This window comes from Nelumbo nucifera, chromosome 6, assembly GCF_055504915.1.
Source record: "Nelumbo nucifera cultivar China Antique chromosome 6, China Antique-T2T, whole genome shotgun sequence".
Taxonomy (NCBI): domain Eukaryota; kingdom Viridiplantae; phylum Streptophyta; class Magnoliopsida; order Proteales; family Nelumbonaceae; genus Nelumbo; species Nelumbo nucifera.
The window spans coordinates 40534682-40561278 of NC_142654.1; the positions used below are offsets into that span (position 1 = coordinate 40534682).

The 26597-nt window shown below is 35.6% G+C and overlaps 1 protein-coding gene across 2 annotated transcripts; it reads right to left on the reverse strand.

Moving 5' to 3' along the window:
* Positions 1-1277: 1277 nt before the first annotated feature.
* Positions 1278-10684, reverse strand: LOC104610637 (ubiquitin-conjugating enzyme E2 5-like). Of its 2 annotated transcripts, XM_010277354.3 has the most exons (7): positions 10344-10660; positions 10168-10247; positions 9421-9535; positions 9221-9273; positions 8948-9076; positions 2607-2660; positions 1278-1708 (listed from the first exon to the last, which is right to left on the reverse strand). In XM_010277354.3, the coding sequence occupies exons 1-7, from the start codon at positions 10385-10387 to the stop codon at positions 1578-1580; spliced, it is 606 nt and encodes a 201-aa protein (XP_010275656.1). In that variant the 5' UTR covers positions 10388-10660; the 3' UTR covers positions 1278-1577. The 2 variants fall into 2 exon arrangements, with proteins under 2 accessions (XP_010275656.1, XP_010275657.1); XM_010277355.3 differs by lacking the exon at positions 2607-2660 and having other exon boundaries at positions 10344-10684.
* Positions 10685-26597: the final 15913 nt, after the last annotated feature.

Genomic DNA, 26597 nt, shown 5'->3' on the forward strand with positions numbered 1-26597 from the left:
CTTGATTTGTCTTCAAAACCGAGAAAAGTACTTAATAAACTGTTTATTGACAACTAAGCGCCATTAGGCACCACATCAATGGAACAATGAATAAATACTCAACTGTTGGGGGAAGCGTTAAAATGAAACTTTCCCCAACAGTTGGTGTGCACATTAAAAAAACCCACTTTTGTGAATATCAATGCGTACGAATAAACATATGATGAAAAAAAAAATGTTGATTTGGTGATGACATGGCGGCATTTTGATAAATGTCTATCACGAAACATCCACAGAACAAAACACACTTAATAAGCCAGGTCCAACACTCACCCCTAGGCAAGGGTATTTTTAGTCTTACTAGTTACTTTATTTTTAAGGGGTGTTTGTTTTGGGATTTTGAGAGAGGGAAAAGGTGGTCAACAAGATTTTGGTTTTCATTGACCAAGAAACTCATGTTCTTTTATCAGATTTATGTAGGGATCAAGGAATGTTTATTTCCTTGCATCACTTACCCATCTCCCAAGTGGGTAAATAACTTACCCACCTATGAGAAAATTACCAACACTTAGATGGGACAAAAATACCATTTTTAATAATAGATTCCTATGATTAAAACAGCCATTGCCTTATTTACCTATAAAATAAAATAACATGGGTAAGTGCATTTACCCAGGTAAGTAACTTACCGAAAAATGAATGAGCCTTAGGGTAAATTGCTGAAATCTCCCTCGAAGTTTGTGACAGCTTCTAAAACTCCTGAAGTTTAGTAATTACAATCAACTCCCCTAAACTTTCTTATACGGTTGCAAGTAGACACAATTACTACTGATGTTGGTTTCTAAAAAGGCAATACAAACTTTATGAACAATAAAAACAAAGAGAATTTAAAGTTGAAGCCTTTTGAGTGATTGATTTTATGGACAAATTTGAAAAATAAATCAATTTTACAAAAGATATTGGAAGGGTTTGGGGTAGTGATTCATATGAGAGAAAATTTAGAATATAGACATTTTTTGTCAAAAGCACCTGCATCGGTATTTGACATTTTCATACCTCTTTTTAAAAGATTCTATCAGAGGGAGTCTACTTACAATTGTCAGAAAGTTCAGGGGCGACGATTGCAATTATCAAACTTTAGGAGAGGTCTTAGCAATAACCAGAAATTTCAGAAGAGGTTTCAACAATTTACCCTTATTTTTATCCTGACCTGACGAGAAATAATGGTCCTTGTTACATTCAGGAATCAGGAGAACTCTTTTCCTATCAAAAAAAATAAAAAAACACAAAACAAAAACTCAGGATAACTCTTTAGGGATGTTGATTATTTCTTCAAAGCCTGGGATTCAAATTCAAACCCCACCCACACTGGGGGTGCCCGTGTTCATCTTGCAGTCCAAAGTCTCAACAACCGAAAGAAAAGGCACAAGTAAATGTATGTACAGAGTGCCAAGTAAAACTAATAAACAGAAGAACCTGGATATTTTTTCCCAATAAATAAAGCCTTGTGCGGCCTTGGGTTTGTTTTACCTGAATATCTGAAGCTAAAATGTCATGTACAGATACAGACAGTTAAATGGATGCATAAACTTATGCACCTAGGGATCCGCATGGCCGGCTACTCCCTCATCACTGGAAGCATATTCATCTTCACTCAGTTCTTCATCACTGGATTGGTCCTCCACTGCAGCCCCAACGTTTTCTGGCTTCGCATACTTCTCACAATATTCTGGTCCTCGTAAATGTGAAGCCAAGAAGCAGAACTCAGTAAGCAATAAATGGAACATTTCTAGCACCAAAAACATTGAAAGTGAAATCAGATTAACTGAACATGATGGCTGTGTACTAGGCTGTGGAACCAAAGATAATGCCCCATGCCAGTCATTAAATGACAATGGCCCACAACCACTCTCTCTCACTTAGTATTTATGCTGTTGTGGAGCGTTGTCATTGGTTCCACAGCTGGCTTCACAGCCATCGCATTCAGCTAATCCAAATTCATTAAAAGCACATCCAAGAAGCTCTGGCAATGTAACAATGTTTAACTTCAGCATGGCATTCGATGCACAGAAGTTACAGTTACACACAAGAAAAACCTTCTAGATCAAAAATGGGTTGAGGCATTGTAAAGGAAGATGCAATGCTGCTTCGTAAAATGTTGCAATTTAATCACTACAGGGAGATCAATAATATTTGCAATTATTGAGGTCCAAGTCTATATTTGTGAACCATGAGGTGAACCACCAAAGCCAAACAAAGAAGAAACAAGGAAATATAATGCCACAAGATATACCGTTTCTCTAGCAAAAGAAAAAAACACATGTACCATGGGAAACCTCTTAGCATGACCTCCTTTGGGTATCCCAGAGAGCTGACAATGCAATGATTCTTTATTGGCAATTCCAGATCCAGTTTTAACAATGTCAAATAGCTCCTTTTTAGTTTTCTATAAAGATAGGGAAGCCAGTTTCATATTACCAATCTATTTTACAAAGTTATACAACTTTACTGTTTACATAAGCATTTCACTTCAGATGAGGATGCAAATCAACTTGTATACAAAAACAAACAACGAGGCAGTGCCAATCAATTTAAAGGTCTCATACACAAGCAAATGTCTAAACAACCTTGATTGTCATCCAGAAGTTGAAAGCATCTTGCATCGATGCTTAATACTGCAACTGTAAGCAAAAGAGGCATATATCAGTTCTGTTGATAAATTCCAGACATTTTTATGTTCCCCAGGTAAGCAACTATTGAGGTCATTAACGATATTCGAGTCTCTCCATTCAGGATGACATGCAGTGATAGTCACACGTAATGGCCTAGATTTACATTAAGCCATTAGCTAAGATGACATTAGTGAGCTTAAAGAAAGAGCTCGAAATATACTTCACAACTCTAAAGGGATTTACTTTTTATATCCTTTGAAGGGCTACACAATGGAGGGTAGCCCATCCCCAAAACCCAGATGCAGGCGGGATTTGACCCCAACTATAAAGTGATTGAGGGGCAGAAATTTAACAAGTCAAAAACTAGAAAATACTGCAAGTCGGGTTACCTACTCAAAGAATTTCAACTACATCGGGCTTGGGCTTATATCAAATTCCCAACCCAACTCAACCCAAGTTGCACCCCATGAAAATAGGACTCCTAACAGATTTGAGCATTTGAAGGTAGCATTATTATAAAATGGAAGTGCTTTTATAAGAAAAACATAAGCATGTCAAGAGGATTAGAAAGTAGGAGAGTGGGAAAAAAATGTAGGAGTTACAAAGTATAGATCTAAATCAAGAAGATAGACAGTAAGATTTCATGCAAGTAACAATTTGTAGGTTGAAGACATTTTCTCCTCTTGTTTTTAAATTGATAACTTACAGTAATTTCCGTCTAAAAATATATTACAGTTTTCTATATTCTATCTAGGTTAGACTTCACAATGGGAACCTACTTAGCATGTGAATAAACACTACAACATGCGACTTGTTTTGCTTTAACCTCACTCTTGAGAAGAACATAAATGATAATTTTAACCAAAATGGTCATAAAATTTTTTCAGATGCTACTCTATGGGGAGGAAAACCTTCATTATGGAATATAAGGGACCTGCAACTTGACATATCTTTTCCACCTTAAAATTTTATTTGATGCTCAACCTTGCATGACTGCTCAGAAGAATTAGACAAACTTTAAAGATCAATAATCAATCAACTGTGGGAAAAGTCCATGAAATTTGAAAGTCAATAAACTCATAATCCAAGCCATATGGCCCTTAGTTGTTGGTTACACGAATCCTGTTGCCATTTCATTCTGCTGAATGCCATACCATTGTTAAAAACCTCTCGTGTGCGTGGCACACTGGCTTGTCTCCCAAAGTAAAAAATCATGTGGAATTCAAGTTTCTCCTAAGCACAAAGTGAAGTTCCAATCTTCAACAAGCTACAATTACATCTAGAGATTTTCTCTGATAACTACATAATTATAAACAAATTTCAGAGGGTATTCATTGACAAAAAATATCCAGCACCCAGATACCCAAAATTTTGATAGTTACGGTTGACATCCTAGTTGATAGTTCCTCCTATAATGAAGGTTTTCCTCCCCATACAAAGAATGTTTGACTTAACATAGTTCACTTGCAAACTCTCTCTTGAATTCCTAAGTTGGGAGTGGAGAGACCAGAAATCCATAATTACTCAATTGGCATGTAGCTAATATAGCCTCCAATAATGAAGCCTTTTCTCCCACTATGAAGAATTCTATGGCTTATCAATGCATCTTAGTTTAATTGTTAACCTTTTTTAGAAGATCTCTCAGCCAGAGATGACACAAAGAGGAAGGTGTTATTTCCGGGCACAGAACTTCCATGACCAGGAAATCCTGAACTGTTACTATTGGTGTATTAGTATGTTTTCTGTATTGTTTGAAGAACTCTCATGTTGTTGTCTTCTTTGTACCTCCTTTGGCTGGGTCTGACAATTGACAAGGATAAAGAAAGATGCTTGAAATCTACTTCACAACTCTAAAGGGATTATTTTTATATCTTTTGAAGGGCTACACAATGGGGGGTAGCCCATCCCCCAACCCAGGTGCAGGCGGGATTTGACCCCAACTCTAAAGTGATTTGAGGGGCAGAAATTTAACAAGTCAAAAACTACAAAATACTGTGAGTCGGGCTACCTACTCAAAGAAGTTCAACTACATCGGGCTCGGGCCTATAACAAATTCCCAACCCAACCCGACCCAAGTTGCACCCCATGAAAATAGGACTCCTAACAGACTTGAGCATTTGAAGGTAGCATTATATAAAATGGAAGTGCTTTTATATGAAAAAACATTAGCATGTCAAGACGATTAGAAAGTAGGAGAGTGGGAAAAAATGTAGGAGTTACAAAGTATAGATCCTAAATCAGAAGATAGACAGTAAGATTTCACGCAAGTTACAATTTGTAGGTTGAAGACATTTTCTCTTCTTGTTCAAGATTGATAACTTACAGTAATTTCTGTCTAAATATATATTACAGTTTTCTATATTCTATCTAGGTTAGATTTCACAATGGGAACATACTTAGCATGTGAATAAACACTACAACATGTGACTTTTCTCTATAAACATCAAATCTTGCTTTAACCTCAGTCTTGAGAAGAACATAAATGATACTTTTAACCAAAATGGTCATAAAATTCATTCAGATTCTACTCTATGGGGAGGAAAACCTTCACTATGGAATATAAGGGACTTGCAACTTGGCATATCTTTTCCACCTTAAAATTTTATTTGATGCTCAACCTTGCATGGTTGCTCAGAAGAATTAGACAAACTTTAAAGATCAATAATCAATCAACTGTGGGAAAAGTCCATGAAATTTGAAAGTCAATAAACTCATAATCCAAACCTTATGGCCCTTAGTTGTTGGTTACACGAATCCTTTTGCCATTCCGTTCTGTTGAATTCCATACCATTGTTAAAAACCTCTCGTGTGCGTGGCACACTGGCTTGTCTCCGAAAGTAAAAGTTCATGTGGAATTCAAGTTTCTCCTAAGCACAAAGTGAAGTTCCAATCTTCAACAAGCTACAATTACATCTAGAGATTTTCTCTGATATCCACATAATTATAAACAAATTTCAGAGGGAATTCATTGACCAAAAATTTTGATAGTTACAGTTGACATCCTAGTTGATAGTTCCTCCTATAATGAAGGTTTTCCTCCCCATACAAAGAATGTTTGACTTATCAATGTTCACTTGCAAACTCTCTCTTGAATTCCTAAGTTAGGAGTGGAGCAACCAGACATCCATAATTAATCAATTGGCATGTAGCTAATATAGCCTCCAATAATGAAGCCTTTTCTCCCACTATGAAGAATTCTATGGCTTATCAATGCATCTTAGTTTATTGTTAACTTTTTTTGAAGATCTCTCAGCCAGAGATGACACGAAGAAGAAGGTGTTATTTCTGGGCACAGAACTTCCATGACCAGGAAATCCTGAACTGTTACTATTGGTGTATTTGTATGTTTTCTGTATTGTTTGAAGAACTCTCATGTTGTTGTCTTCTTTGTACCTCCTTTGGCTGGGTCTGACAATTGACTCTTTTCAAAAGGCACATGCCTGGGCTGAGGCGCAAGGTGCATCGGGCGCACACCTAGACGCACCAGGCATGCACCTTTTGAAGTGCTGCACGTAGGACCTAAGCAAGGTGCATACCCTAAAATGCACCTCACCTTTGCATCTAGGCACGCCTGAGGCATGCCTTTTAAATCACTGTTTTCACCATTAATTGAAGCTCCAAATCTGTCAACTTCATTGATCAACAACTCTTAACTCAAGGTTTCCACCACAAATCTATCTTCATCTTTATGAACTAAGAGTGATTTTATTCTTGGTCTCTTTCCATGAATTTACACTATAATCTATGACACAAGATACTATCTCTGATAAACATATTTAGAAACATATCTGACCCTCGAAGCATCTTTCAAGCTCTTAGACAGAACTCTCTTCTTGACAAGCAATGAGAGGCAAACAGAAGGCAAGCTCAAAAATGAAGTACATTGCAAAGACATAAGGATATCTGAGGAAACTAATAGCATGACTATTCCATGCTTTAATAACCCATATCATTCAATGTTGCAAGAATAAGATAATCAATGAATGATATTATCGCTGTAACTCTTGAAGGTTATAAGATAGGAACCCCATCCTTCACATTGAAATATCCCAAGTAGGGATGCTCAACAAATTGAACCAAACCAAAAAAATACGGTTAACTGAACTGATTGGTATATATATATAAAGAATTGAGAAACTGATCAATCAGTTAACTGATTGATTCTAGTTGGGTTTCAGTTCCCAGTTTTTCAAAAACTGGTGGTACCGGTTCAGTTTCAAAATTTAGCTCATGGTTTGGTTAACCAAATTGTGAGCACTAACCCCAAGAGAACTCAGGTAGAGAGCATTTGAAATTTTCTCAATTATTTCAGATAGGTAGAAAATTCTATGGTTGTTGCATAAGAACCAACCATGCTTGTCAAGAGAAGTGAATGGTGAAAAGTGAAAGCCATGTAACATATCACCTACATGACAATGAAGTGGTACATGGTCAAATAAGAATAAGAAAATACAAGCGTGTATGAATAGAAGAAATGATCTGTTACAAAGTTCAAGAGGAGAAAGAAATAGGAGCAAACCAAAAAGCAAATGCACTGAACAGAATAAAATGGCAGAACAGCACACTTGACACACTCTAGAACAACATGCTCAAAGAATCATGCCCTCCACCTCCACCACCACCACCACCCCATCTATTTGCATTTGAGAATTGAGAACTATCTTTAGCAATAATGGAAAGAAAAAAAATCTTCAAACCTTGACTCTAGAAAAAAGGATTAGAACTTCTAGCAAATGAGAGTTTGTATTACAAATGTCTCAAGACCATACCAAATGCATTTTTGGCCCCAATGCTCTTGGATTTCCCTAAGAAAACCCGTTGAAATTTAACTAGTTGGTATCATAAGTAGAACCAAACCAAAAGGTTCTTTATTGAAAAGGAAAAGTTTTAGCATCAATCCGCCTTTTAAATGCATATCTTGTTCCACTCAAAGAGAATGCCTAACCTTTCGGGACCACTGAAAAAATAAAGGTTGCAATGAAGAAGATAGTTATTTAGAAGTTGAACTGGAGACCACTCAAAGAGAATGCCTAACCTTTCGGGACCACTCAAAGAGAATGCCTAACCTTTTGGGAAAACTGGAGACCAGAAAGTCCTTAGTTCAGTGGTTTATATAAGCCAGCAGTTGAACTGCTAAAAGAATGGATCAGACTCCTTCCTGGTTTCCTGCCCCATCCAGGTTTTCAAAAAGTGCATGGAAACAAGTGAAAGAACCTGACTGTTAAAAGAAGGCCAATACCCTACATTGGTCCCAGCCATCCCCAGACTTTTGATAGGTCAACTGGACATGGACCCAAACTTCGGCATTTTTTAGCACAAAGTGGCCACTCCCAGACTAGAACCAACGTATCATGCTTGTCAGCCTGAGATTTTACCATCACACCTGAGAGAAAGAACCTTAAGGTTCCACAACTCAAATTCTACAAAGTATAATTCTCATCCAAAATACTCGTATAGAGTTATACTATCCTAAAGTAAGATATAGAAACCACAACAAATCAGCATCTCTAGTGCTTAATACAAAGTGAAGTTCCAGAACAAAACTAAAGGACTTAGAAACAAAGTGTCAGTATTAATCCATTGTCTCATCATCATCTAAGCCTTGTCCCAAACTATATGGAACAGAGAATATGAATGGAATTAATGAACTTCCCAAGTTCTTGAGCAAGAGCAAGATTACCAAGATAACAACATATCATAATTTTGTCCAGATAGTAAATATACTTCAAGATACAGCAAGGGATTTTACAATAGTGCTTGGATGTACTCCAGGAATGATAATGGATCAGATTTAGAAGTCCTAGTGTCCCCACATTTGTGTTACCAGTGAACCTCTTAAAAGCAAATATAGAGTTGTGCCAAAACTAACATCCTTTTTTTGAGAAGGGCCAAAACTAACATCCTAATTAATATTTAAATGACTAACAAATTAACCAAAAAATAAAAAAACAAAAGAACGAAAAAAATAATAATAAGTTAGACCAAAATTGAGTGTAGGAAAATTTGACATGTATTAAAATTTGCTCAGTTTTGCAAATCAGTAAATGTTTACAATAGGTACAAAATGAAATCTAATTAAGACTACACATCTTGAATGTAAAAGAAAAATGAATTTCAATACAACCATATTATGGGAAGATTTTTCTTTGAATTTCTTTTTCCAACTTGGAAAGGAATTTCTCAATTATTATTGTTCTAAATATACAGAAAAGCTATAATAAATGGGTTTTCAATCAGGTCACATTAACATTGCAGCAAAATAATCAGACAAATTGAACTTTGGGAAGGGTAACCACCTTTGACTCTTTGTTCATATGCAGTTCGATCACGCATCATGAGAGCTGCAGCCTCTCCATTCAATGGATCTGATGGATTTGGATACAAAAGAAGTTGTGGAAGGAACACTTCAAACACATTTACCAGATCTAAGAAGAAGCATCAACGTCAACAACTGAGTGCAATTGTATTAATCCATAAAATTAAAAAGCAGCAAATTTTCCAATAAAATGCTTCTACAAAGCCATAACAATCCTATATGCATCACAGAAATAATGGTTAAGATTTTTTACCGAACATGGGGCTCCAGGTCTGGTTGATTACATCCAAACAAACTGATCCTGACCTGAAATTTAAAGCCATCAAGATAACCATATAAATGAAATGGTGAAGCTGAAAAATAAATGCATTTTGTATACCATCCATGGGCAAAACTTAATGAAAACACTCAAACAAAAAAAAAACGCATAGTTATCAATGTGCAGTAACTCACATTTCATCTACGTTGGGGTGATAGATCTTGGTAACAAAGCCAATTGATGGAGATTTATATGGATAAGCATCTGGAAGCTCTACTCTGATCCTCCACACACCCCCTTGATAAGGACCTGTTGCAACCCACAAGTAATGTTCTTGAATTCACTGAATAGTATGGGCAATCAAATAATTTAAAGCTGATGTAACTATATAGCAATACCAAGAACTGAAGAAATTAATAGTAAAAGAGCCCATTGGCTAGAAGGGTTCTAAATTCATATTATAAACTAATAAAGTAATGACAACGAATAACAAGAAAAGCAACTTAATAGAACACTTACAGTTGCCTATATTTTATTTCTCTTCATCAGAACAGAAAACAAATGTATAGTTTTGAGCATCTATTGCTGGACAAATGGCTGAACCAAAGAATTAAAATTTAAGAGCCTAAATCAAACTCTAAAAAATAAAATAAAATTTCATTCCGAAATTCACAGTAAACAAAGGAAAGAAGTAAAACACAAATATAAATATCGACTACCGTCCTTCTAAACTGATCAAAATAATTACTGTCCCAAACAAAACCAAGAAGCAGCCTTCGTTTTCGAACATCCAGTGATGGCCAACATGATCGAAACAAAAAACTCACCACAAAAATAACAGAAACCCAGAAAAGGAAATATATGAAAACGCTTATATGTCTTATTAGTGACGAAAATAACATAATAAAAAGGGGAAAAAGCATCTGGCGTGGAAAATTTACTATCACTGGGTCCATTGAAATCGACATAAAACTCTTGCATGCCATCGTTGATCATCTCTACCTTGTAATCGCTCATCATCCTAGCAGGCAAAAAATAAACAAGAAACAGAGTCAAAATTACCAGCAAAGTAAGAAAAAAAAAAGACAGAATTAAGAAGGATAGTTGAAAATCTTACAATTTCATCAGGTCCATCTCTCGGCGTTTACTCGGGGAAGACATTTTGTTGTATCAGAAATTCAGAATCTTTCTAGTCTCAGAGGAGAGAAAAGCTCTTTGGCAACAGAGATAGGAGCACAGGCGGTTCAGACAGAATGAGAGAGAAGCAAGGAGATATAAAGCCAATTATTATTATTTTTTCTTTTTTCATCAGATTCCTACACGACTCGTCTAGCAAAACCCATCTCCAAGATTAAATTAAAATTAGAAACCAATAAAAGAATGGCCTGCATTTCCAAGATTCCTCAAAATCTTTACTCTCTTCCCTATCCTGCCCCCTCTGCACTAACACAAATCATTAGTTCAAGTTGCTCATGGCTAATCTTTCATCGTCGTCGTCGTCATCATCATCAATGAAGCCAAAACGCCATAGTTGATTGTTCATATCACAAATCATGTTGCACCGTTGGATGGGCATCATCTAGAAACAGATGGAAGAAATCTGAAATACGTCCGAGAAGTGTGTGGATTGATGAGTTTGTTTGATTCTATGTAGCAACAACTGGCATCTTTATGCGTATTTCATTGATGGGTGGTCAAATTAAAGCCTTATCTTACTAGGATGTACATCCGGATTCTAATCCAACAGTCTCGTGTTTCTCACCCACTGGAGTACAGAGAGATGCAGCGTTGTTTTAAGTTATCTGTGCTTATTCACTGGGAGGTTTGAAGAGTGCCGTCCTTATTTTACGACGATATTGAGATTTGCTGTTTTGAGTGAGTGCTGTGGGAATTCGGTTCGGTGTGTTATCTAGAAGACTAATTAATAACTCTAGATCAGGCCATCAGCTACGTAACTCAATCAAGAGCAGGTACATTGACGTGTTCACTGTACGTAGCCCATTGTACACATTGTGTTTCCTAGCATTCATCATATGTGATTTGGATTGGGAAAAGCCTGAAAAGGCCTGTTTGGTTTCTCAATTTTTATAAATATATTTTCATTGGTTTGTTTTGAGGGCACCGAACCACCGACGCCTTTTTCGTTTCAACAAATAAAATAAAAATAGGGTAAATTAGAAAGAACGCATGCATTATAAGGTTACTGACAATTACCCCATTTTTGCAACAAGAGCACCTGAACTTTCATTTTTAGACAAATACCCCTGTGTTAAAGTTTCATTTGTTAAATTTCGAAAAATATTAATTTTTTTAAATCCTCAAATTACCCTTTTTTTATTTATTTGCTCTAATATCTTGCAGATTTTTTATTAGATTCAATAGCCATATGAAATGATAGATAGAGGTTTCTTTTCTAGTAGATATAAATTTAAAGTTTTATTTGTTTTTTTTTTCTTTTTGATTTCTTGAGAAAGGAATAGATAATTTTTATGTTTTAAGATAAAGAGAGACATATTCGTGTCAATTATATGAAACAATAATAATTTAAAAAACATGTTTTTCTATGTCAGTGAAATGATATTTGTTATTTTAGTTGATTTTGTTTGGAGAAAATGAAGGTATTTTGTGTGAATTAGGGTTTAAGAGAAGAGGTTGAGGAAAAAGGAAATAAGGAAAATTCATGTGGGTGTTTTGATGATTTATACATTCGGCCATGAGGTCTTTAATTTGTAAATTACCCATAAAAATATTGTCACTTTATTTATTTTGTCTTTTAATGATAAATAAATTATTAAGGATTTTATGAGTTCTTTGATGGGTTTAGAAGTACAATACACTCAAACATTTTATTATATAATCATTTTATTTTATCTACTAAAGCAAAGCAATGAGTTATTCAGTTCAGATAATTCAGCCATTACATAATGGTCCCTAATTCATTCTATTTTTTTTCAATCATTCAAAACAAGTCAGAATTTGTTGCACATGGCTTGTTAAAGAGTTCACATCTCCGCCCCACAGCACATCTCCACCATGTATTGAGAACATCTCCCGATGATGACATCATCTGATCTGGTACTATCATCAGGAGATGTTCTCAATACATGGCGGGGGAGTGCCGTGGGGCATTATGGGGCGAAGATGTGAACTCCTTGTTAAATGTTGTACATGCAATCAAATCCTAGCACCTGCCCTACATTCATGGGAAGGTCCTTTTCACTCTTTTCTTAATCATGGGAAGGCATGTTTAGGTTCTATCTCCTAACCTTATCCCTCTAGTCAATGATCCAAATTATTGATATTGAGCATCTAATCACTATAATAGTCTTTTTTTTTTATTTTTTAGACTAATAATGTGCAAATACATACTTTGCAAATATATTTATATGTTTGTGAAGATGAATATATATTAGCTTCTGAATTAGTGGATTAGTTAGGAATTTTTTTCTAGTGGAGTCATTCAATAACTTGTATCAAAAATATTTTTCATGCATTAAATTATTTGATTAAAAGTAACAAACATAATTTAAAATCTTCAAAATACAAATATAAATAAAAAAGAGGCTTATTACATTAATCACACTACTTCAACAAAAATAAATAAATAAATGCCATTTTATAAGTGTCCTTGAGAATTTTATATCTTAAAACAAATAATCTAGATATATGTACAAAATAAACCTATAAAAATATAATTCCAGTGGCTCAGTTTAAAAGGGATACAAATATAAATATGTGGAGTGCAAAACCTTGTATTTTGTATATTTTTGTATTGTACATATTTATATTTGTATTCTTCCCAAACTGAACCAGAAGGGAAAATTGAAAGCGTATGGATTTATTAAGTCAAGTACACAATTGTAAGTAAGAAAATTAGAGAACTCATACTTTATCTTTCTCAATTCTATAATTGTGATGCTTGTAATTAAATTAGTGTGGTAAATGAGTTCTTGATTTTAACTTCATAACAAGTCTCATACAAAAAAATATGAAAGTTACATTTGAAATTTATATGTATAAGATATATGAGAGGGCTATTCAATTGGAATGGTAGCCCATGCTTATTGTCTCTTGATAGGCTAATCCACTTTAGTATATAATTTACTAAGTTGACCCCCACCCTTTTAAATTTGTGGAGTCAATACTCTTTACTATTTTTTTTCAACACATATATATGCAGCCTCGCCCTTGATTTGAATCTATTACATTGGATTGACTCTAAAACCTCATTTGCTTTTCAGTAAATTATTTACCTAGGTAAATGTAGTTATCTGGGTAAGTTTTTCTTGGGAAACACTTACCCGAGTAAGTGCATTTACTCATGTTCTTTTATTTCTCATGTAAATAAGGCAATGACCATTTTAGCCATAAAAATTCATTATTAAAAGGGGTATTTGTGTCTCATTCAAGTCGGGGCAACTTCCTCCCTAGGTGGAAAAGTTATTTACCCACCTAGGAGATGGATATCACTTATCCGGGTAAGTGGTACCCAGGAAAATAAACTTTCCCTGGTCCCCACATAAATCTGAAAAAAGAACATGGGATTCTTGGTCAATGGGAACCAAAATCCCATTGACCAACTTTCCCCCCTCTCAAAATCCAAAAAAAGAATGCCCCCTAAGTATTCAATGTATTAATGGTCCCAAATATATATCTTATGATGTGCACTGATATACTGCAATACTTTGAACCTTGATCTCCCCAATTCTCCCTTTTCCAATTGGCCACCCCCAATTTTTCTAGTTTTGGCCATTGACACCAGTGACCAACAATGTATTGTGTAGAAGATATTCCAACATCAACAATGAATGATTGGCATATGGATGAAATGATCAAAAGGATAGATGTTTTATTTCTTCTTCTTAATTTAAATATAATTCTCAATTTCGCGCTGAATTCTTCTTCTTCTTCTTCTTCTTCTTCTTCTTCTTCTTTTTTGATAGGTAAAAGAGAACTAAATTTAAAGCAATTTACAGTAATTTAGGTCCAGCCATGTGGGAGCATTCTTCCAATACCAGAAAAATATCAATGATTTTAGCCTCTTAGGCTACCATGTGAGTGGTGAAGTAAGTTCCCAAGATCTAAAGTAAATATTTACAAAAGTAAAATCATTGCATAAGTTCTTAAGGCTGCATTTGGAAACAATGCAAATAGAGTGTAAATCCCTGTTGGGTAAAATTGCACTTTGGTTCACTTTTGCTTGTATTTGACAACATTACATTTATGCATTGACAAATGATAAGAAAACACATTTTCCCATGCATGTTTACAATGTAAAAGTACATAAAAAAAAGGCATATGTTTTATTGGAATTCGTGTTTGCATTCATTGAAACTAAAAATCTGTTTGGTAAAAAGGTAATTTTGTCGGTGCAAAACTAACCCAACTTTGCAATTTAATTATATGAACCATTTTACACTCTACATATTTGCATTTACACTTATTTTCATCATTTCCAAACATAGCCTAATTTTTTCAAGATAGTGTTCCAGACGCCAATCAAAAAAAGTCTAAGTATCCTTCCAGAGCATCCACTAAAGCTTTGGTTGGCATCTGTGAAGATTAATAAATTGGTTCATCCACACTCTCGCAAAAAAAAAAAAAAAACAGACTTTGAAGAACAACAACACACTCAGCTTCCAAGGAGCTGCAAATGGAATCAACCTTGTTACCAAAGAAAGATCCTTGATTATTACTAAGAAAACCTCCATCACAAGCTATGTATATGCTTTATCATTGAATTCGTTGGGATTCCTTTTCTGTTGGGGCAAAGAAGGGTTGGCATTCTTGGATTTTGTTTAAAGCACAAGAGGGCATCCTTGGATTCATTTTTGAAAATGGCATCATTCCTTAATTTTCATATAAAGTACCAAGCAACAGCAAGCCAAAATAAGGCAGAGCCTCTTGAAAATTCTGAAGATTATGGGGAAACACAATAGACCATGGGCTAGCAAATAGCACTGCTCTGGCCAAAAAGGACACCATAAGGAAAGATGCATTGAATTTTACGCATTATTATCACATAGAGAACAAGTTGAGTTTCCAAGTAGCCCTCTGTTCAAGAGCTCAGTTTTACATAAGACAAGTTATCTTATAAACCTCCAGAGAAATAGTTTGAATTTTGGAGGAATTTTTAGCTTCCAAGCTAATTTAATCCATTTCACACTCACAGAAGGCAGACCCAGGTCTTGGTTTTTCCAAAAAGAATCATAGATCTGCCTTGTAGAGAATTTTCCATTCTGGAGATTAGTCCACAAAAAGAAATTATTCGATTGATCATTTGATATATTTGTGTTAAGAATTAAATCCATATAATCAGGGAGTGTGGACTGAATTTTATCAGTATCCCAACCATCAGGTTTTGAAAAATTAGATCTTTTATCATCGGATTCCTGTCAGTTTTCTGGGAAGCCCTTGGGGAGTTATGAATTCTCCATTTTTTTGGATCCATGGGAGGTCTCAGACCATCTCCTTTGAGCTCTTACAAGGTTTAACTCCTATGGATGAGTGTATGAGTTGAGAAGCTTCAACTAGGGCTTTCCAAGTTCTGGAGTCTGTGAAGAGGATACCATGTTTCCCTGAAAGGTATTCCCTTTTAAGACTCTGACTCATAAAGATTCAGGCTCGGTAAGAAATCTCCAAGTCCGCCTATGTCTTTTGGAGAACAGAGTTTGTTCCAAGCAGCTCATTTCAAGTGTTTTACAACCAAATTTCCACTAGAATTGCTTTTGTGATTTTTCCATCTCATTGATAGTTTTTTTGGGGCAGTTTTGCTACACTCATGCAGTAAATGGGGATTGCAATATAGAGTTACAGATTGAACAAGGGTTTGCTTGACTGCATAAGAAAGGGAATTGGCTTTCCATTTACTAAGGCGGTTTCTTTGCACTGTATTCTTTACTTATTGATTTTGCCATCAGAATTTCCTAGGTTATCACTTTATTTTTTGTCATTGACAAAAGTTGCATCATTAGGGGTTGGACAGTTGCGGTCAAAATGCCAAAACACCATGTCAGCTGTTGGCATTTCATCTCAAGGTTTTAAAAATCAATAGGAATTGGAACCATTTTGGCCACCAGTTTTTGGGTTGATGGTTCAACTGTCTGATTTGAATGAATGGACCCTTCCAACTTAATAATAAAATAATTAAAATAAGAAAAGGCCAAAAACATTGAGTGAGTCGATGGTTCAACCACTTGGGTCAACGGGTCATTCACCAAATCAATAGTTTTTGACCAAAAACCAGGTTAAAGGTGAAGCAAAACCGGTTATCTAAACGGTTCCCAGGCTAAACAGTCTGACTGTTTGGATCAAGGATGATTTCAAAGCACTGTTTCATCTATAACTGAAGAGGACAAGAAGGTGGGGGAAGGGATAGAAAGAGGTGATAGAAGAGTTTTCTTATTGAGGGTTTGTTTAATTTTTATTATTTTTTATATTATAAAGGAATAATTGAGGACTTCCACTTACCATCACATAAGCTAGGCCTTTACAAATGACCAAATTTGATTGCATGTACAATAATGTTTAGACTAGCAAAGGGGCCTTCTTCGTAGGGGCTGGAATGGAACCGTTGACCTGTTGATCTGGTTCTTGGTAAAAAACCGTTGAATCGGTCAATGACCTATTGACCCGATTTGTCGAACCATCGATCCGTTGACCCATAAAATGATTTTTTGCTATTATTTATTTTAGTTTTTTAATTGGGAACCATCCAAGCAGTCAGTTCCATTTTATTCTAATCTCAGTCCCTGGCCAAAAATCGTTGAATCGGTCAACGACCCATTGACCCGTTCAATGGTTTTTGGTCATTTTTTTATTTTTTTATTTTTTGTTGTTAGAACGGGCCATCCGTTCAAACTGAACAGTCAAACCATCGACCCAAAAACCGGTGGTCATAACGATTCCATTTTCAGGTCGTATGAGTCACATGCTCGAATGACATAACACGTATGGTACTGCTTAATGGACCTCACACACTCAATTTTTTGCTTATAATTTTTGTTGTCAGAACGGGTTGTCTGATTTTTTTTATTTTTTTAATTGGGACCCGTCCAGACAACCGGTTCCGTTCTACCCCAACCCTAGTCCCTGGACAAAAACCGTTGAATTGCTCAATGACCCATTGACCCAAGTGGTCGAACCATTAACTTGTTGACCCATTCAATGGTTTTTGGCTATTTTTTTATTTTTTTAATTTTTGTTGTCAGAACGGGTTGTCTGTTCGAACCAAATAGTCAAACCGTTGACCCAGAAACCGGTGGCTAGAATAGTTCTATTTTTGGGTTGTATGAGTCACATGTTCGAATGACAAAACACTATGGTTTTTAAAACCGACTCGAAGACCAAAACGGTCAGGGATCCGGTTACCGGGTCGAACCTGTTCTGACAAAAAAATAAAAAAAAAATTAAAATGAAAGGTCAAAACCGTTAATCAAACCAGTAAAGGGTCTGGTTATCAAGTCGAACGATCGACCCGTTCTGACAAAAAAATTAAAAAAATAAAAATGATTAAAACCATTCAAACAATTCGATATCTAGTTATTAACAATATTTATAATAACTATTATATATTTATATAATTAGATTGCTCTCACATGGGAATCTAATGCGTAGAAGAAGACCTAGGCTCAATCAAAATGTTACAGCAGTGAAATCAATAGAATAATTATTGATATTTTGATGGGTAAGCAACAATAAATTTTTTTTTTTACATCTTGAATGAATATTAGGTTGATCCATATCTTATGAGATGGATACCGTTGTACTATTCCTAGAGATTTGGCTCATATTATGTATGAAGATGATTTGGGTTTGCATGTTTTTAGAATTGATTAGTTTTTTTACTTTTTTTTGGTGGCCTGAGATGACGAAGGAAAGCTATGTATGTTTGGGTTATGGGGTAAGACGGATAAGTCCTCTCTTATTCTTTTAAATTTGTTTTTTTGAAAATGATTAATAAAATAGAACCGAGATTTCGTATTCACTTTCCCTACCCCTACCTTACCCACAATACACTATAGCCACACATCTCACAATACAAGATGGCGATGTGGGGTTGTAATTAAAGCGGGTAGAGTATGGATAAAGAGTAGTGGGCAGAAAATCTGTAAAATTTAAGATTATCATCCCTCCACATAAGGTTGGATTGAACATTAAGGAGTTGTGATTTTGAGAGCCTATTCTCAGTGCAGAACATATATAGTAGATTTTTATAAGACTGATCCAAACATCAAAACCTGTGAATTAGGGAGACTTATCCCAAACACCATATCTAACAGGATTGGAAGTATAATTTTGGAAAAGCAATTTTAAGGGGCATTGGGATATGCTTGGAAAACATTAGAATAAGACTAGAATAATTAAGATGTGGACATTATGATATCAACAACAGTACTAGTTCTAAAACTGAATTGACTGTAAATAAGGAGCAAACCAATGAGAAAAACACACTTAAAACAGCTTTTATGAAGCACTACATTAGAATCGATATAGTAAGCATGAACCAATTATAATTACATCTATATGCATAAAGCACATAAACCCATTATAATTTCTAACCTTATAAAAGAGTTAATAAAGATAATCCATGTAAATCGCTTCCACTACATGAACCCAAAATAGAAATAAACCCCTATTATTAAGCTGAACAAGTATGAATTAATTTAAAAGAAAAAATTTAATACAAAATTGTATTTTGGTCAAGTTTTTCAAAATTGGACTGGATCGGATGATAGGACCCAGAACCGGTTGGGTGATTGGTTCCGTTTTCTCCAAAAACCGGATTTCCCCCCAAAACCATTGATTTTGGTTAGCGAACCACTGAACTGGGCAGTTAACCGTTCAAACGATTTTAACCGTTTTTGATTTTTTTATTTTTTGTCAGAACGGGCTGAACGTTCGATTCGAACGGTCGGTCCGTTTGACCCGGTAACCGGACCCCTAACCGATTCAGTCACCGGGTCGGTTTTAAAAACCATGATTTAGGTATATATGGGTCATGCCAATCCGTAGCAGCTAGATGGAACTTGGTAGATCATGGCCTTCAGCCCCTACCAATATTGTCTTTTAGGTTAGGTCGATTAACATACAACATGGAGAGTCTGTTTCTTCATGATTTAAACCCATGCCTTCTCAACATGAGAGTTCAGATCTGCTGATCAGTGATCACATTGTTGGCCATGTGCATCCTGCCGCACATCGGAAACATTGATTGTAATTTACATCACCGATATTTCTGATGTACAACTACATGTGTGTGGCCAGTAGATCGGGACTCTCAACATGAAGGATGCCTTATGGCCAATTCGATAGAATGGATTAGGGGACCGAATCTAGTAGGCACAACATAAGTAAATATGTTAAATGAACACTTGATAAGTATTTTGAGAACTGTCAAAAATAAATTTTAATATTTTTCAAGGATGGGATGAGAGTATTTTAAGGGATAGGTGTCAAAAAAAAATTTAAGTACTCATTAAACATATTTACAACGTTATACCGACCTGATCCGAACTTGTGGATTGGTGCTCATATCAAAACTTAAAACCTTGGCATCTATAGCTTAATCTGTTCGCCTTCATACTTGTGTTGAAGACTTGTAGTCAGATTGGCTGCATTTGAGGTAGGTGTTGTAACCACCCAAGAGAAGTTGGGTTGGCAACGATTTTGGCATGTGATTTTAACATCTGAAGGTCCTTTTCAAGTTTTTTCAATAATTGCGTATGGTGGACATTTGTGTCTCATGAATACTTTTCATTATTCAATCAGCATAAAAAATCTTTGATTTTTGTTCCATATAACATCAAATAAGTGAGAGGCCTTTAATAATCAATTTAGATGAATGATTTGTTGGAATTTGACCCATTACATAGTTGAATTTTGATAAAAATTTTGTAAAGTTGAATTTTCCCCAACTTTTTGTTTCTCTCTTATTTTCTTTCAAATCAAACACAGCCTAAGGGTCCTTACCTTATCCATACTTGGTAAAGTTTCTTATGTTAAGGAAGTGTATATATAGTTTGTAGGGCACAAAAACAGCTACGATCTTGATCTGACCCATCCAAATTCAAATGTAGACTACAGGTCCTGGTTTGGGTTCCAAACGAGTATTGTGGCAGCAAACCAATGGCCAGCTTCTTTTCACAGTTAGGGTCTGTTTGTTTTCTCTTAACTCTTATCTTTTAAGAGGAATCTTTTAATTTTAAGAGAAAATTGGTTGTTCATTTTCTCTTATCTCTTATCTCTTATCTCTTAAAATGCAATTATACAACTTTTTGTTTTCCAATGATACCCCGAGAAAAGACAAACAAAACTCTCATATATCGGGTCAAAATGGATATATGATAGTTTTTAGAATTCAGAATTCAAAACAACATTCTCTGCATTCAGAGTTTAGAGGAAAGAAAAGTTCACCAATACCAATATACCTCTTAATGTAATTATTACACTTTCAGATGTCAAACTTCAGAGCAAACGAACAGGCCCTTAGACTCATTTTGAAAGAGACAAGATCTAATAGGCATGATATAGTAAGCACGTTCAATGAGGACTTGATAAATATTTTGACAATTGTCAAAAATGGTTTTTGATCTTTTTCAAGGGTAGGTTGGGGTATTTTAAGAGACAGGTGTCAAAAAGTTTTCTAAGTGCTCATTGGATTTGTTTACAATATTGTGCCTACTTGATCTTGACTGGTTTTAAAATGCGGATGCTTTGTGATATAGAATCCCTTTCAGCATTAAGCAAGGGTGGCTACCCCTGTTGTGTGGTTACATGAAGCAATAATAATAATAATAATAATAATAATAATAATAATAATAATAATAATAATAGGCGTTTGACAAGTCTTTCCACACGGTCTTCTGGGCTTGGGCAAGCTCGACCATTTGGTAACTAAAAGCCCAAAAGATGAGAAGATGGATGCACAGAAAGGCCTTGAAAGACCGGAAACACCAAATTTTGGGAAGTTTCAAATGAAACTTTATGTTCTTTTTGCATGATATCTAACCTCTAAATGCATTTTTAAAAGCCTGATAGACTGAACCGATTACCAAATGGTCATTGTCTTTTAAGACAAGACCCCAAAGGCTCAATATGTCTTTTGGCCATTTGGACTACTAAAAGATCTCTCTAATAACACTTGCTAAACAACACCAATAATAATAATAATAATAATAATAATAGTAATAATAAAATTGAGGTATGGGATCCCAGCATCCTATTCCATATTTTGAGCTTTGGAATACACCAATAGATAGTCCTTGTTGCCCTGTAGGCCAAAAATCAACATGTAGAGACAATTATAAGCATCTGTTTTACTTCAAGAATTGGGCAATGCTGAAGAGCTTCAAATCAAAAAGCAGTTCCACGGTTAACGCCCAAAAGGATTTTCTATCTTGGTATGCTATTGCATTAACCAGCATTTGTTTTTTCAAAAACATTAGACAAAGTTAAGTTTGAGACTTGATACCCACTCAATGGTTGCTACCAATCCCTGGAACGCTAAGACAGAGTGCCAAATTATGATTAATGTTTTCAAAGCCATTGTTGGATTTTAATCTCACTAGTAATTAAGCACATGTGTTGCACGTGAGAAATTTTTCTTCATATTAATTACGTGAATTTTAGATATATCATAGTTAAGATAGAAATTGAAAATTAACAAAAGTAACAATATGATTAAAAATAAACTTAAATATTTATTATTCAATTATAACATCATGGGTTTTCGTTGAAAAGTTGGATCATTGACCTACCATCCAGATAAGAAAATAGAATTTCTTTTGGATTAGATTTAAACTAGGGAAAATTATAGTCGGAGCCAGGTGTACATTTAAAATTAGGCTGCAAGTTGGTCCATAAACCAACAAAACTCTAACAACCAGCTCTACATTTCAAATTATAAAAACCCTCCCCATGTCATCAGAGGGTTATGCAGTTGTTGCCAACATGTGACTCTTAATCCATATTGGACACAACAAAAATCTTATACTGAAATTGCCCTTTAATGTTGGTTGATTGAAAAAAAAAAGAGTTTTTAGTTTCTCTCTCTCTCTCTCTCTCTCTCTCTCTCTCTCAATCTCCCTCACACTCTCTCACTCACATCATCTTTATTTACTCAATGACTATGTGATTTGAAAATAAATAAAAATGGTTTTTGGTTTCTGTATTTACGTTCTCTATATCAATTTCTCTCATTCTCTCTCTCTCTCTACCTATCGTTCTCCCTCAACCTCTCTCATTCTCTTTCTCAATTGATCTCTCCTTCTCCCTTAATTTCTATTGTTCTTCCTCAGTTTCTCTCATGCTCCCTCTCTCGTTTTTTTTTCATTTTCTTACACACTTATAAGGTATTAATCAGATCGTATAAAAAAACATGAGACCAACTTGGTATGGTTCAAAAATTATTACACTAATTTGATAAAAATTCACAAGAAACTCTTAGCTATGAAATTTACACCAATTGGAGAACGATAGAGATTGAGGGAGAATGAGATATTGACCGAGAAGGAGAGGGAGGGAGAAGAATAACAAAGATTGAGGGAGAACAATAGAGAGAGAGAGAGAGATTTTGATTTGGCTACAAACCAAAGCTGAAAGAGTAGGAGAGATAGAGGGAGCAGGAAATCGAGAGATGACTGTGAAAACTGAAAACCTATTTTCGATATAGGTTTTTTGCTATGTCCAACATGGAATAAGAGTCACATGTTGCCAACAACCACATAAGCCTCTAATGACATGGCGGGGGTTTTTATAATTCAAAATGTAGAACCAGTTGTCAGAGTTTTGTTGGTTTCTGGACCAACCTGCAACCTAATTTTAAATGTACAACCGACTTGGACTATAATTTCACCTTTAAATTATATATTTCATTTATATTATATAAAATATTTTTTTACTTATTAAACTTAATTTTTGTTTGTCTATGGTATCATTTTATTCAAACCACTAACCCACCATCTAAAAATAAAAATTGTTTGATTTCTATGTTGTCGTTAAATTTTGTATTACATTTCCATCATTGATAACATTATTTCTTATGTATAAAACTTATTTTTGTTCAATATAATGAATTTACAATATTAGAGATGTATCCAATATTTTATTTTTTATAAATATATAACATTAGATATATGTCAAAATTTTCTCTATCTTTTTTTTGTGATTCTTTGTATTTTCTATTATTAAAAAATTTATTATTTGACTATGACATTATTTAATTTCTAGGTGGATTTTGAATTTGGTATTCCATTTTCATCATTAATAAAAAATACTTCTTACATTTCATAATTATTTATTTTAAATTTTTATTATTTAATTATGACATTATTTATTAATCCATTTGACCACAAATGGTTGAATTGCTTACCCACCACCAGGAGAGAAGAAAATGGTTTTGTTTTCATATTACTTTTTAAAATATTTATTTTATACTATTAAAATTAATATTGTGGATTTAATTACAAAAATTTAATGATGAGAAAAATATATCTTAAATATAGGATTTAATGAGAGAGAATAGGAAAATATTTTTATTTCCAATTGGTTTTAAATTTTACATTCCATTTTCATCCTTAATAAAAATATTTCTTATTTATCATACTTATTATTTTTTAATATGCATGTTAAAAATGTTCCTATTTTTTTTTAATTTTATTATTTAATCGTGGATACATGAATTAACTCATTTGACCCAAAATGTTTTAATTTCTTACCACCACTTAGATGAAAACACTATTTTTGTTAGGTAGAGTTTAAAAGTATAAGCTTTTATGTTATTGGAATTATTAATTTATTAAGTATGGATTTAATTAATAGAACTTAATGATGAGAAGAAATAAAAATGAATTAAATATATGATTCAATAAACATGAATGCAAGTTAATAACTTAAATGCTGGATTTAATGAGAGAGAATCGAATGCATTGAATATCTTTAAAATACCTCTTTTCAACTCATTTATTATCAAGAACTGATTACCCTCACTAAATTTACATAGAGGGGTAAATTTTGTCAATGGAAAATTCCAGAAAAATTCTTGAGGACATTCATACTTTTTAAAATAGTATAGATTAGAGATTAAATCCAATGGGGTTTGATTGATCAATTACATGAAAAATACACATGCACACATGTCTTGAAAAATAGTTTTTTCTTTTACTAAAACCAATTTTAACTTGCCTCACATTGGAAAATTACAAGACTTATTTTGAGTTTTTTAATAGGAGCTTATTTACACTCCTTGGATATAAAGAGTAGAGTATGGAGGCTTGCTACCACGCATGCGTGTGCGCATGTGTGTGTGGCACAATGAGGCGCTTTAAGGGTGCACTTTGCTCGCACTTCGCACACCTGCATGACTCACGAAGGGTGTTTTTAACTTTTGGTGCGAGGCTGACCGTTGATGTTTTCAATGGCCATGGTTCGACTAGGTGTGATCAAGAGACATAATTCAAAGTTAAATTGTCTGCTACATTTTTAACAGTCACAATGTTTGAAATTGTGACTATTCAACGAGTATTTTCTGAACCAGTACCTTTCTCTCTCCATAACTCTTCAGAAATTATTTAAGGAGCATGAATCAAGCATTTATACACACAAGTTTTCAAAATCACTCCTGTCTCTCTCAGTCTGATCTACTATTGTCTCATAAAAGGTTTCTTCGGAGACTCTTCAATTTTGTTGGTTGTAGACTCTCTTAGCCTCTAAGTCTCTATTGTATCTTGGGAACGAATTTGTCTATAACCCAACAACAAACTCAATAAAACTGAATGAGGGCAAATAACACTCTAAAAATAATATCTTCAGATACCCCATTTTCCATCAACCATCTATTAAGTTTCATGTAAGACTTGATGAGGGCAGATTTGGCCCTCCAATGATATTATGACACCTAACACCTCATGCCAACTAAGTGCAGCCTCTTGACAACTAGACAGCTTGAGCTCGCCACAGGAAACTCGCCACAGGCAGCTCGTCACAAGCAGCTCAACACAAATAGCTTGCCACCAGGTAACTCGCTACAGGGCAGCTCGTTTTCAGGTAGCCCGCCCTCTCATGGAAAGCTTCCTACTTGACAGGACCGTACCTACCAACCCCGAAGGCTACTCCCACGTCTCTTGTCTGACAGCGCAGTATCTAACAACTCTGAGGACTGCACTCATTGTCCCTCGTCTGGCGGCGTCATGCCTGCCAACCTCAGAGGTTGTCTCCTGCCTGGCGGGACCGTACCCTACAACGGTCGCATTAGCCCACCTGCTCCCCAGTCCTGACGATAACAGCCAAACACTCCGAGGCATTACCTGACAACAGATCTTCGTGGCAGAGATTTGGGATCAGCCCCTCCAAACCTGCCAGAATGTTAGTATATAAAGACTTCAACCCCCCAGGGGCCAAGGTATCGCATATTCACCACTCTCTAGCTCTCATCTTCTTGCATACTCATTCTCTTTCTCAGCTCGCTACCGAGTTCTAACTTAAGCATCAGAGAGTCCCCGTCGGGTGTTCAGCCCCGGGTCCCTTCGTCCTTCTTGCAGGTATCTCTTGCCCGTCGCCAGCTAGAAGCCCCGTCACCTCTAGTTAGGAGTGGCCGGATTGCACATCATCAATTGGCATCGTCTATAGGAAATGTTTCAAAAGGCATCTCTACCAAACTTTCACTAGCATCAATGGCGTCTTCTAGCAACGCCGGGCTTAACAACGGAACAAACACCTCTAGGGGGCACCTCCAAGCTCCCACTGTACGTATTGGACAGTTTACTGTACCCCTCAACACCTTCGGAGTTCCCACGTTGGACCTACCCCAGGTCGCCAAAGCTGTGAACTCCCCACTCCCTTCTACGGTGAACATCACTTTCGTTGAACCCGCCGTGGTCCCCCCACGGTAGGGTAGAGCCAGCTTGGTGACTTAGTGCAGTGCATACGAGTCATGCAAGCCCAAATGCAGCAAGTCCAGCAACTTCAGCATTTCCAACAACAAGTCTTGTGTCACTTCTACTGGCAGCAATTCCCAACGCCGCAACAAAGCCAGCAGCCAGCCCAACCACGGTGCCCCATAACACCGTTGAACCAGCAACCGCTCAACCGCCATCAAAGTAGCCACCCTCCTTGGAGAGGAGAAACCTCCCAAGCCTCATCCTGTAGCAGGAGAGAGCTAGTTTCTCCCATAGCCTCGCGACATTGCCGGTCCGCCCCAGCGCACGCAACCGGAAACCTCACTGACGGGCAACCGATTCGAAGTCCTGGCCGCGAGCTCTGAACGAGACCCTTCGGTTTGCGGAAGCCAGTATTAGCCTGATTCTCACCAGGCCAAGACCTAGCCTAACAGCACCAAAGCAAGCAGCACCAACACGGATCCCGCCAAGAAGCA

Bases quoted from the DNA above. Each gene is read 5' to 3' on its own strand.
- LOC104610637 (XM_010277354.3), bottom strand. From the start codon at position 10,387: ATGTCTTCCCCGAGTAAACGCCGAGAGATGGACCTGATGAAATT. The intron at 9,274-9,420 runs GTGAGTTACTGC...TTTAAATTTCAG, and splicing joins CACCCCAACGTAGATGAAAT to GTCAGGATCAGTTTGTTTGG. The intron at 1,709-2,606 runs GTTGTTTAGACA...TACGAGGACCAG, and splicing joins ACTTCTGGATGACAATCAAG to AATATTGTGAGAAGTATGCG.